The 12195-nt window shown below is 41.9% G+C and overlaps 1 protein-coding gene across 5 annotated transcripts in view; it reads right to left on the reverse strand.

Moving 5' to 3' along the window:
* The window catches only part of LOC110077875 (protein SSUH2 homolog), a 41752-nt gene extending 29814 nt beyond the window's left edge, over window positions 1-11938 (reverse strand). For 2 of the 5 annotated variants that reach the window (XM_020791425.3, XM_072989466.2), the window contains exons 1-2: window positions 11817-11938; window positions 5090-5148 (exon numbers count right to left, since the gene is read on the reverse strand). In XM_020791425.3, coding sequence (XP_020647084.3) covers window positions 5090-5148; window positions 11817-11839 — 82 coding nt within the window. In that variant the 5' untranslated portion in view covers window positions 11840-11938. Of the gene's footprint in view, window positions 1-518; window positions 605-5089; window positions 5149-10137; window positions 10652-11816 lie in introns of those variants that run through there. The other 3 variants (XM_072989464.2, XM_078385222.1, XM_020791428.3) reach the window with 3 other exon arrangements.
* Between the last annotated feature and the right edge of the window lie 257 nt (window positions 11939-12195).

Below are 12195 nucleotides of genomic sequence, written 5' to 3' on the forward strand. Positions count from 1 at the left end.
AAGCAAGTTAAGAGCCGGCCACAGAGACTGGCAAAACGTCAGGAAGAACAACCTTCAGAACATGGCCAAAGAGCCCGAAAAACGCACAAACAACCATTCCAAGAGAAACTTTCCACCAGAGAAGCATCTGGGACCAACTTTTCAGATGTGATCCCAAATGATGCATCAGCCTAGACTAGACAAAGGCCTCCACAGCTGTAGTGACCACCTGGGCACCTGGGTCTAAAGCCCAGTCCAGGAACACCCCAGACAGCAAAGCTTTTTATTTAAGGGGAATCCAAAGTAAGCTGAGTCCCTCATCTAAAGCCCTACCAGGCGCATCATTTACCCTACCAGGATATCATTTATGCTACCCTACCCTACCAGATTCAAGACATCAGCAGCCTCCTTGGTGTCAGATAAAAATGAAAAACAGATATAGATACAGTAGCTCAGTATGCATTGGTTCCTGGTCTCTATAAAGCAGAAAAAAGCACAGAAGAGAAGGAGGCATGCAAGAGAAACTTGTACATACTTACATCATCTCTGGATTGTTATGAAACAGACACTCATCTCTTTTATTCCAGATCTTGGAGTGCGTCAGCTAGCCCACCCAGTCACAAACAAGACATTTCTTTTTTTGGACTGAACGGTTAGTGCTGTTGCCAAAAGAAGGGCTCTGTGAACATCAGCAGCTCTCTTGCATTGTTATGGTTTGATATTTTTATTCACAAGCCTTTCACTTGGGTTGAGAACAACCGTGCGACAACACCCCAGAACAAGAAACAGCTAGTTCTGCCACACGAGAGGCCGCTGCTGAAGTTCGCTCCAAACAATTCATAAAGACGCTGTTTGGATTTAAGCTCTCCTCTCACATACCTGGCATGCCTGTGACGTCCCAGCTGCCTCTCAAATATTCCCTTCTCCCGTATGGAAGATTCCTCAAATACTCCGTTTCCAAGGGACTCCAGTGTTTTAGTCCAGATTAGTATCAGATGGTCTGCTGTTGCTATGGCCAAAGTGATTTTTGTAGGGTCATGGGGTGAATAAATATTTGACCATTATTCCATACCCCTTTAAACAGCTATGGAAGATTTGAGTTGCAGAAATGTGTTTAAAGAGCTTTAAAAAGAAAAGAAAAGAAAACAAGCGGGGGGGGGGGAACCAATCCGGTATGTGGAGTTTCACAACTCGTGCTTACATCAGAGGATGTAGCTGAACAAGAAGAACAAATACATGATCCTGTATGATTTGTTTCTGGGCTCTCCTCCATTCTTCTGATTATTGTTTCCTTTTTATGCAGCAGTTAAATCTGTGGTTCCCAGCCTTGGGTTCCCAGATGTTCTTAGACTAACTCCCAGAAGCTTCACCACTAGCTGTGCTGACAAGGATTTCTGGGACTTGTAGTCCAAGAACATCTCGGGACCCAAGATTGAGAACCACTGAAATAAAGGGATTTACCATGAGCTACTGTAAGCTGTGTCCAGATGGTGGATGATCTAGGGGAGCAATTGTTGTCTCCCAAGGTTTTCAGCCCGCAACTCTCCTTCCTTTACCTTCCTTGCACATGGCATTTCTTGGTATGAAAAAAAGGGTTCTCTTTTGCTACTACCTCTAGCTCTACAGCCCTGTTACTGCTGTGCTCCATCTTCCTCTGTTTTCCTTCCTTCTTTTCTTTTGTCACTGGGGAAGAACAAGAGTGCTAAGCCACCATGACCACTGCTTTTGGATGCAGGCACTGAGGTGTGTGGTTGTTGTTTTTTTAATGGTAAGCTTCAGACAGTGAAGGGAAGCATAACAAAAGGGGCACAAAATAAACTAAGGTGCTTGAGAGGGCCAAACACACATACACACACACACACACAGAGAGAGAGAGAGAGAGAGAGAGAGAGAGCAGGAATATAGGCAAGAAATCCTAATCCATGCCATACAGCAAGATAAAAAAAATGTCATCTGGAAAATGAGGGAAATCCCTTCAGGAATTTAAATACGTGCAAATATCTCCTATGGAAGAGCCCTCTGCTTCCTTAATCACAGCACATAGCTTGTATGTTAGACTAAATACAGCAACATTGTATTTAAAGTACTGTGTGGGTGGAAATAGACAAGCATCTTGGTTTCTCTTGGTTTTCTATACAGTAAGTGATCACTTGTATATTGTTGCCTTTAAATCAGTTTTTTCTACATCATTTTCTCTTTTTCAAGGAAACAATTTTATTTCCTTTGTTCTCCTTCATCCAGAACAGAAGGCCTCTATGCTAGTCTTCAGTGCACAATTTTAGAGGCATCTGTACTCAAGTCTACATTTTTTTTCCTCCTCATCCTGAATGAATTTCTAGGAGCAACAACCTAGAAGCAACCTACCATGAGCATCTTGAGAGATTACGCTTAATTGACAGCCGTAAGCTCACTTTATTCACCAGCCAAACTCTGCTAAAAATAATTATCACAAATGCCTACATTGCACTGATGCAACAGTGCATGCATCCAAGAACATTGTGTCACTTTGCCATTCTTTAAGAGGTTTGGATCCCCAAAGAAAAACCCAATTCAGTTCTTGCTGAATGCCTCTTGGAGAAGGAAATGCGCTACTTCCATGCCCCTTTGTTAATCACTTCCGTCATGTTTCTATGAAAGAAGGATTATCATCTGAAGCAGAGGCTCCCTGGGGCCTATGGACACTGTCTGTTAAGAGTCAGAACCCAGACTTCTTTGACTTCTGACTCATGAGGAGAGCCTTCCTGGACAGCAAAGGATTTTAGCTTCAGACGTTTGGCCCTCCACCTGCAGGAGGGCAACAGATCTGATGGGGAGCAGGACTTGGGCACTGTCCTGATCTTGTGCTGTATCAACACAACAGCAATTGGACAAGGCAAAACTTCTCCTAAATGTTCAGATATATAATCTATCTCAGTGCAGATGTAAAGGGAAAACATGAGTTTCTCTTCTAACGACATAACCTGCTAAATCTTAGCTCCTTCATTCATTATTCTTTGATTGCAGTGGGCAGAAGATAGAACAAACCAATCAGATTTTTTTAAAAAAATAATTGGAATATCTAAGCCATCGATGTAGGCTAAATGATGGTTTTTGAGTTATGCTGAGGAAGACAGTGAGGTTATTGGAAAACACATGGGTTTTGAGGCTGTATTGTAAGCTTAAGAAATTACATGTGCATTTTCATTAAATTGATTTGTATTGGTGGAAATCATGAGTTAACTGGCTTTTAAAAATTATGATATTTTAGATACAGTATTTTCATTTTTAGATCAGTGTCTAGTGCCAGTAATGAACTGGATGAGGCTGAATAAACTGAACTGAATCCAGATAAGACAGAGGTGCTCCTGGTCAGTTGAAAGGCAGATCAGGGAATAGGGATGCAGCCTGTGCTTGGGCGGGGTTGTCCTCCTCCTGAAAACCCAGGTGCACAGCCTGGCAGTACTCCTGGCTTCATCTCTGAGTTTAGATGCCCAGATTTCGGCTAGGGCCAGGAGTGCATTTGCACAGTTAAAACTAGTGCACCAGCTGCACCTGGAGAGGTCTGATTTGACCACAGTGACAGGTGCCTTAATTATATCCCAGCTAGATTACTGTGCCTACATGGCGCTGTCTATGGAAAGTGTCAGGAAATGTCAGCAGGTCCAAAATGCAGCAGTCAGATGGCTAACTGGGGCTGGACACAGAGATCACACAACCTGCCTGTTACAGCAGCTCCAGTGGCTGCTGATCTACTCCTGGGCAGAATTCAAAGTGATGGTTCTAACCTATAAAGCTTTAAATGGCTCGGGCCCAAGTTATCTCCCATTGTGAGCCAACTTGAGTGTTAATATCATCAGGAGAGGCTTTTCTTTCAGTTCCACCACCTTCACAACTGCATTTGATGGGAACACAGGAGAGAGCCTTCTCTGTATCTGCTCCTACACTCTGAAACTCCCTCCTAGGCTGACTCAATCTTTGCTGTCCTTCCAAAAGTATGCAAAGACCTTCTTTTTCAGGCAAGCCTTCCCTCAGTACCTGGTTGCCTGAGTGGGAGTTGTACCTTACTGCACTGAGGGCATCTTGGTGTTGCTTATGGGTTTTGTTTTTGTTTTGCTTTTTGTATTACTGACAATTACTGTATTTTGATTGTTGTAAGCCACTTTGGGTCCTTTTTAAGGAGAAAGGTGGGTTAAAATATTTAATATTTAAATATTTAGACAGACAGACACACTGACTGACCGACCGACTGACCAACCCATGGCATCTGACAGAGTATACTGGAGGCCAAAAGATTTAGTAGATGATGATCTTCCATTGTGCACAGTGAGAAGCCCAGGTTCTGCCCTTAGTAAAAGTGTGCTGCTTATATATCATCCCATAACACTTGAAGCTCTCTCTGGACAGTTTACAGTTGAATTATGTAGGTGACACATGGCCTCCCCCCACCCACACCAAGAAGCTAGGTACTCAGTTTACTGACCCCAGAAGGATGGAAGATTGAGTCAACCAGCTACCTGAACCCAAGATTGTATAGGAACTCACGTTCCTATATAAAATGAAGTTCAGTGCAGTTCAGATGTAGCTGTGGTTGATTTAAAGAAGTGAGAATCATATGCCCATTAAAATGTCATAATATTGTGGAGAGAGAGAAAAAGGATTTGAAATAAAATTGAATTTCAACAATGTCAGAGTGATTGTAACTGCTTGGCTTCTGTTCTTATAATAAATATTATGTTATGGTCTGTGTCTCAGAGAAATAATCTGAGGGTGTATTTTTTTGTTTCCTTATTTTTTTTCTTTTCCTCCTCATTTTATTCCACCTGTCTTTTATCCAGGAAAAGCTTGATAAATCTGAACTGATTTGGAAACAAACAAGCCTATGAAGCCATAAATGGTCAATTACCCCCAAAGAAACATGAAGTTCAGTTCTTTTCCCCTCGAAGTCAATGTGTTGTGTACACCACATTTGACAATAGTCACATTGTCTCATTCTTCATCTTCAACAATTTTCCACTGGGAGACAACCAGTCAAGCAACCAGGAGACCAATACGTCTTAGTCCCTCTGGCTAGTTTTGCTGGAAAACAGATTTTATCTCATCCCGCAGGTGTCTAAAGCAGTATTGAGCATACCTTGTGCAATCCTTGAGGAGGGAAGACCATCACTTCCGTAACATGTGCACTTTTTGTCTCTGTTTAGAAGAAGGCAAACAGAAAATATTATACAACTCGTTTCAAAAGAGTTCAAACATTCATGATGATTCAGTGTGGTCGTTTCCTTTTCTCCAAGGTCACAAGGTGGGATTGTCAAGTAATGGGATGGGAAGACTGATAACACACTTTGGGATATTCCTCTGCCATGACTGTCTCAGATGTATGTCTCAAATGTACAAATATGAGTCCTGGGTTTTTCCACAGTAAAGCATACATGCATGTGCACAGACACCCTACCCCCCCATATAATACACCGCACCTTATTTCTATATCTGTACCTGTGGTCAAAAATCAGGTAGGAGAACTGGATTGTCCCTGCAACCTCATTCTTCATACTCTGAATGCATTATGAACTGCTGCATAGCTCAGTGCTTTAGGTTTGGTTGGGAGTTTGATTCTCCACTATGCCTCCTTGACGAGATCTGGACTCAATGATCCACAGGGTCCCTTCTACCTCTACAGTTCTAAGATTATTTTTATTTGCACAGAGGCTAAAGCCCTTGTGGGATATGTCAGAGAGTACACCTGGGCAAATGTCACCAGGGCAATCCCTGGCATATCCCACAAGGGCTGTCTACCTGCAATCCTGCACAGCTACTGTCAGTTTTTGTCAATGATGCAACTTCTTACATTTCTTGTAGACCTGCATCTTTAAAGAGTGTAGGCTCTTGAGTGCATGATCTGTGCTCAGCAATAGTCTATATGCTAGGTGTTCACTAAACAAGTCCTGTGCAGATGGTCAAGCTGGAAAGAATCATGATTCTGTCTTCCACACCGAAGACAAATACGATCTGTCCCCTGTCCAGCTTCCTGATTTGGCTGGTTCCAAGACTGCCTCTTTGCCTCGGCCTGCTGGACAAGGGTCTCTTCAAATTGGGAGAGGCCATGCTGTACCGCCTGCCTCCAGACTGAATGCTCAGATGTCAGGTTTTCCCATCTGTTGAGGTCTATTCCTAAGGCCTTCAGATCTCGCTTGCAGATATCCTTGTATTGCAGCCATGGTCTCCCTCTGGAGCAATTTCCCTGCACTAATTCTCCATACAGGAGATCTTTTGGAATCCAACCATCAGCCATTCTCACAACATGCCAAAGCCAATGTAGACATTACTGTTTCAATAATGCATACATGCTAAAAATTTCAGCTCGTTCTATGACTATTCTATTTGGAACTTTGTCCTGCTGGGTGATACAAAAAATGCATGCACAAAGAGTTCAGGACTCCCTACACTACAGAAGTGTACTCAGGACACAGGATCTATAGACCTGGATCTTGGTATATGCCATTAGCTTCTTATTAAGCCCTGCTTTCTTTGTGAGTCTAGAGAACATGATAGCTGCTTTGCCAATGCATTTATCCAGCTCGACATCTAGAGAGAGTGTGTCAGAGGTCGTTGAGCCAAGGTACACGAAACCATGAACTTCCTCCAATTCTTGTGTAGAGATGGTAACAGAGGGAGGTGAGTCTATGCCTTGGTCCATGACTTATGTTTTCTTCGGGCTGATTGTTATCTTGACAGCCTTTACTAAAACGGTTCGTAAGTTCTTGGAGCTCTTCAGCAGAATGGGCAACAACAGCTGCATCATCGGTTAAGAGGAACACCCATATGTATTTTAGTTGGACTTTGGTCTTCACTCTCAATCTAGAGAGATTAAAAAGTTTTCCATCTGATCTAGTCTGGAGATAGATACCTTCTGTTGCAGATAGATACCTACCCGGCTGTTAAGATCTAGCCAGGGGGCCCTTTTGAAAGAGCCATCCCTCAAGGAGGTAAGAGGGATGGCTTGTAGACAAAGGGCCTTCTCGGCAGCTGCCCCCAGACTATGGAACGCCCTCCCAACTGAAATTCGCCTGGCGCCGACACTGATGATATTTCGGCGCCAGGTCAAAACCTTCCTGTTCCAGAAGGCTTTTAATTGAAATAACATTAACTGTGGGTCTTAATGATGGCAATTTTAATTGTATTTTAATTGTATTTTAATCATTTTATTTTATTGCATTGAATTTTAATTGTTGTAAGCCGCCCAGAGACCTTTGGGTAGAGTGGGCGGCATATAAATTAAATAAATAAATAAATAAATAAATTTCAAAGGCATGCTTCATCACAGCAAAAAAGACCCAATCAGAGTTGGCACAAGGACACAGCCCTGTTTCGCTCTGCTTTGGATGTCAAAGGGATCTTATGTTAAGCCATCAAAAACTACAGTGCCCTTCATTTCCTCCGGAAAGGACCTGATGATATTATGGAGTTGAGGTGGACACCCAATCTCGGGAAGGATTTTAGAAAGGCCGTCCCTGCTAACCAAATCAAAGACCTTTGTGAGATCTATGAAGACCACAAAGAGTGGCTGTTGTTGTTCCCTACATTTCTACTGCAACTGTCTGAGGGAAAACACCATGTCAGTGGTGGATCTATGAGCTTGAAATCCACACTGTGATTCTGGATAGACTCTGTCTGGAAGCACCTGGAGCCTCTTCAGCACAACACGGGCATGCAGTTTCCCTCCAACAGTGAGAAGAGAGAAACCATAGTAGTTATTGAAGTTGCCCCTGTCACCTTTGTTCTTGTACAATGTGACAATGTTTGCATCCTTCATGTCCTGTGGTACTCCACCTTTCCTCCAGCAAACACAAAAGATTTCATACAGCTCGGTGGTACTTCAATAGGAATGTTATCCTCTTCAGGTGCCTTGCCGGAGGCAAGCGAATCCAAGGCCGCTTTTATTTCTGCTAAAATTGGTTTGCTGTCCAACTCTTCCAAGACAGGCAGGCACTCAATGTCATTTAATGCCTCTTCTGTTACTACATTCTCTCTAGAATATAGCTCAGAGAAGTGCTGCACCCAGCGGTCCATCTGCTCTGCTCGGTTCTGGATGATCACGCCTGTAGTAGACTTCAAGGGAGCAGATTTCTTCTGTATTGGACCTAAAGCCTGCTTGATACCATCATACATTCCCTTGATGTTACCTGTATCTGCTGCTATCTTTATCTGAATTCTAAAACTGAAGCATTTTTTAAAAAATGTCTTCTCTTTAAAGAGCAGTAAGATTACTTTTGATAACTATGGTATAAAACAAAGTTAGAAAAAAGAAATCCTTAACAAATAAAAATGTATGAGTGCCACAGCTGGGCTTTCTCTAACTCAGAAACAGACATTAAAAATATCTTGCGATCTGAAGAGGAAAATCCTTAACTAATTGAAGTGTCTGTGTGTCATGGCTGAGAATTCTCTCACCTCCAGGAGTATACAAATTAGCTTGTAGCTTTATCTCGAGATTTGTTGTCAGGACATAGGTATGAGATTCCTTTGAAGACTGTTTTCACAAACCCAAAGAGACTGTCTTAGTCACTCCTCTGAAACACCAGCATGATTTCAGATCTAATAATGGCTGCCTCTTATCATCTGTTTTTGACCACAGGCAAACAAGAGGAAATACTTCTGCCTGTATTCATGGAAATTTCTAGGACAAGATGGGATGGCCACAGGGTTTAGAAGACCATTAAATAACCTAAGAAGCCTAAGCCCAAGGCCAAAAAGGCTTAAGTCTAAGTCTTAGAAGGCCTTAAAAACAACCAAGCAAATTGTGGAGGGCCAGTCTATTTAACGACTATATGCTACAGTCATGTTCAATAGCAATAGTAGTATAGTGCAGCCTGGGTTCCCAGGCTCAAAACCTATGACCTTATGCTCAGCAGGGAGTATGATATCATCTACCACCCCTTCAGACTTTCCTGTTCTCTATGAGATTAGTTGCAGCCCCTACATTAAAAAAAAACAAAATATTCCAAGGTCACAGTATTTTTTAAGCTATTGTAAATGGCTGGGTAGCTCAGTGAGTTAGGTATCTGACTGTGGAGTCAGAAATTGGGAATTCAGGTTCCCTACTGTGCATCCAGCTTGCATTGAATTTCTTATTACTTTGAATTACTTCGAATCTCCAGGGCCAGATGAATTCCATCCAAGAGTATTGAAGTAACCGTCCGAAGAACTCTCAGAACCGCTGTCCATTATTTTCTAAACATGGAAGATGGGTAAAGTGCCAGATGGTTGGAGGAGGGCTAATGCTGTCACTATCTTCAGAAAAGGCAAAAAAGCAGGAATGTGGGAATTCTAGACCAGTTAATCTGACATCAATTCCAGGGGGAAAAAATCTGGAACAGATTACGAAGTGGTCACCTGCAAGCAATTTGACAACAATGCAGGGGCCTGGAAACCAAGGAAAACTAAAAGAACTTGACATGTTTAGCCTTAAGAAAAGAAGATTGAGGAGAAATGCAATAACACTTTTCAAAAACTATCATGCAAAGGAGGAGCAGGATCTGTTCTTGATTATCCCAGAATGCAGGGCACATAATAACAGGCTCAAATTGAATATCAGAAAAAAACAGCCTGTCAGAGCAGTACAACAATGGATACAATTATCTCAAAATGCTCTAATGCTGGAGTCACTGAAGAAAAAATTAGACAAATCAGACAAAGATATCCTTTGATTTGGATCCCTGCATTGAGCAAGGGGCTGGACTCGATGGCCTTCCTAACTCCATTATTATGTGATTTTATGAACTGAAACAGGGTCTCCTTGAGCCCTGAAGTTTGCGCCTGACATTTTGTGTATTCAAACCATGAATGTTATGCTATGGCCTGTTCCCAAGGATGAAGCCAACTTTGGAACACAGAGGTACATGCAAAAAATCAAAGATGCAACCTCATTTGGTTTGTTCAAACTTTACCTCAGGGCCTCCAGCATCTAAGCAAGAATCACACCCTCATACCCTCAGTTTATGCATATTTCATACAAAAGAAGTGTATCTGGAATGGTCTCCTCTAGAATGAGGCATAGATACATTTATTAAAAGAATATGAATTCTTTTCCCTCATTAAATGAGGGTGTGCCAGGACCACAAATTCTCTGACTTTATCTCTGACCCTAATATGGTAAATAGAAAAGCCTATTAGCATTGCATATACCTGGGAGGCAGGAAAGTTTTAAGGGTCAGATCATACTTCCACACAATTAGAGAGCAGGCCGGGTAGGTGGGGCTCATCAGCCATGGAAGACAGCCCATCTAGGAGAAGGAAAATTCCGATTTCAAACCTCCACTGCCTTGTGGCTATATCCACTCATGGAAAAGGCTTCAGGAGTTAACCTCGAGGCAAAATCCGGAGCCGGAGGTCCAGAGACAGTTCATGTCGTTCTGCCACCTCCTGCGACGTCGCTGGAACCAGTTGTATTGGCTCTTACCTTTCCATTGGACCATTTCAGCAACATGGAGAGGGCGGATTTGCTGCTTGGGTAACAGCCTATCCTCCATATTACTTTACCCAGGCTTCATGCTCTGGAGAGGACACTTCTCGATACAGAGCACGTTATCATAGTCTCTCAAGACTGAAGGATGCCTATGATGAATTCTTTCCAGATTTGCCATTAATGTGACAGAGAAAAGGCTAAGATAGAGAAAACCACTCCTTGATATCCAGGTGTCTGTGAGTGAATGGAAGACAAATCAGTCATATGCTTCTTCATATGAAACTCCAAAAAGGACATGTTGCTGCTGCATGCCTCCTTCTACTGAATTCCATTCACAAAAATCAACCAACTACTAAGAACTGAAACTTCCTGGCAATGGAACAGAGTCTTCCATCACATTTAGGACAGAGGGCTAGCTCAAGGGGACCACAGGGCTGGCCACATGGTGCTTACAACTTCTCTCGCACCTTGTGGACACACATTGTCTCCCAGCATGCCCAATGTTACTGCCAGCACCAACTAAAGTGATACAAGTGTAGATTCCAGAATCCTTCAGTTAGGATATCAATGGCCATGGAACTAAGGGACTCTGGAAGCTGTACTCCAAAAATACAGTACTTTGCCCAAGTTTGGACACAATTTAGAAGCAGGTTTATTAATAATTGTTTGTAGTCCAAAAATATAGTACTTTGCCCAAGTTTGGACACAATTTAGAAGCAGGTTTACTATCGATTTTTTTTGTAGTCCTAAATATATATTTTTCCCAAGTTTGGACACAATTTAGAAGCAGGTTTACTATTGATTTGTGTTGTGCTGTGTTACATCACAAATGACAATAATGTATGAAGCAACAGAAATTTCCTTGTGTTTAAAACAAGAGAATGGAGGTTGTATTCTCAACTTGACCATCATTGACACATACACATTGCAATGTTTCATTATGTTATGTCCCTTAATTTGAATGGGATTCACAATGATAATTTCCCCCTTTCAGGTAAAGGGACGTTTGTTCTGTCCATGGTTACATTTTTGGTGGGTAATGTTCTCATGTAAATATAGGAAGATACAATCTGAAAAATAAAACAATAAACACAGACAGAACAGAATAGAACATATGCTTTACTAATGCTGTGAACAAGACTATCACACTGTAGTAACAGCCATGGCATACTCAGCATACGAAAAACATAAAATTATTATCAGCTTCTGCTTAGAAAACTGGAAATCCAAGTACCCTTGTTTCATATTTTATTGCTGTCATGAATACGCAGGGAAATCTGAGTCTTCTTCCTTCCTTATCTATGGGTATTACTGCCACAATAGCGATGAACACATTTCTAAATCTTATCACCTACTGCTTGCTAAGTAAGAAACAGAATCGTTTCAAGCTATGACTCACCCAATTAGCAGTTCTTTCTCCATTGCTGTTGTAGAATAAGAGTTTGTTGTTGCCGAGTGGAGGGGAGGAGAAACTCTTGCTTCCCCAGAAGGCCTCTCTCTCTAAGGAAGCTGGTCTGTTTCAAGGAAATGTACAAATGCAACACACGCCTGGCCAAATTCAGCCAGTTACTTGATTGGTCTGTTATGCTGTAATTTTTTAGAAAACAGGATGCTGATTGTGTAATGCAAGTTCCTCTTTGCAGAAGGTGCTTATTAGCTTGGTAGAGAGTGAGGAGAATTTTGTATAAAGTTCAGTTGTCTTTCAACTAGCTGCATGCTATTGTTTTTAATCTGAATAATATCTTTTGTATCTATCTTTTGGATTTTTAGGGAGCAAT

The sequence above is a fragment of the Pogona vitticeps genome, chromosome 2, assembly GCF_051106095.1.
Source record: "Pogona vitticeps strain Pit_001003342236 chromosome 2, PviZW2.1, whole genome shotgun sequence".
Taxonomy (NCBI): Eukaryota; Metazoa; Chordata; class Lepidosauria; order Squamata; family Agamidae; genus Pogona; species Pogona vitticeps.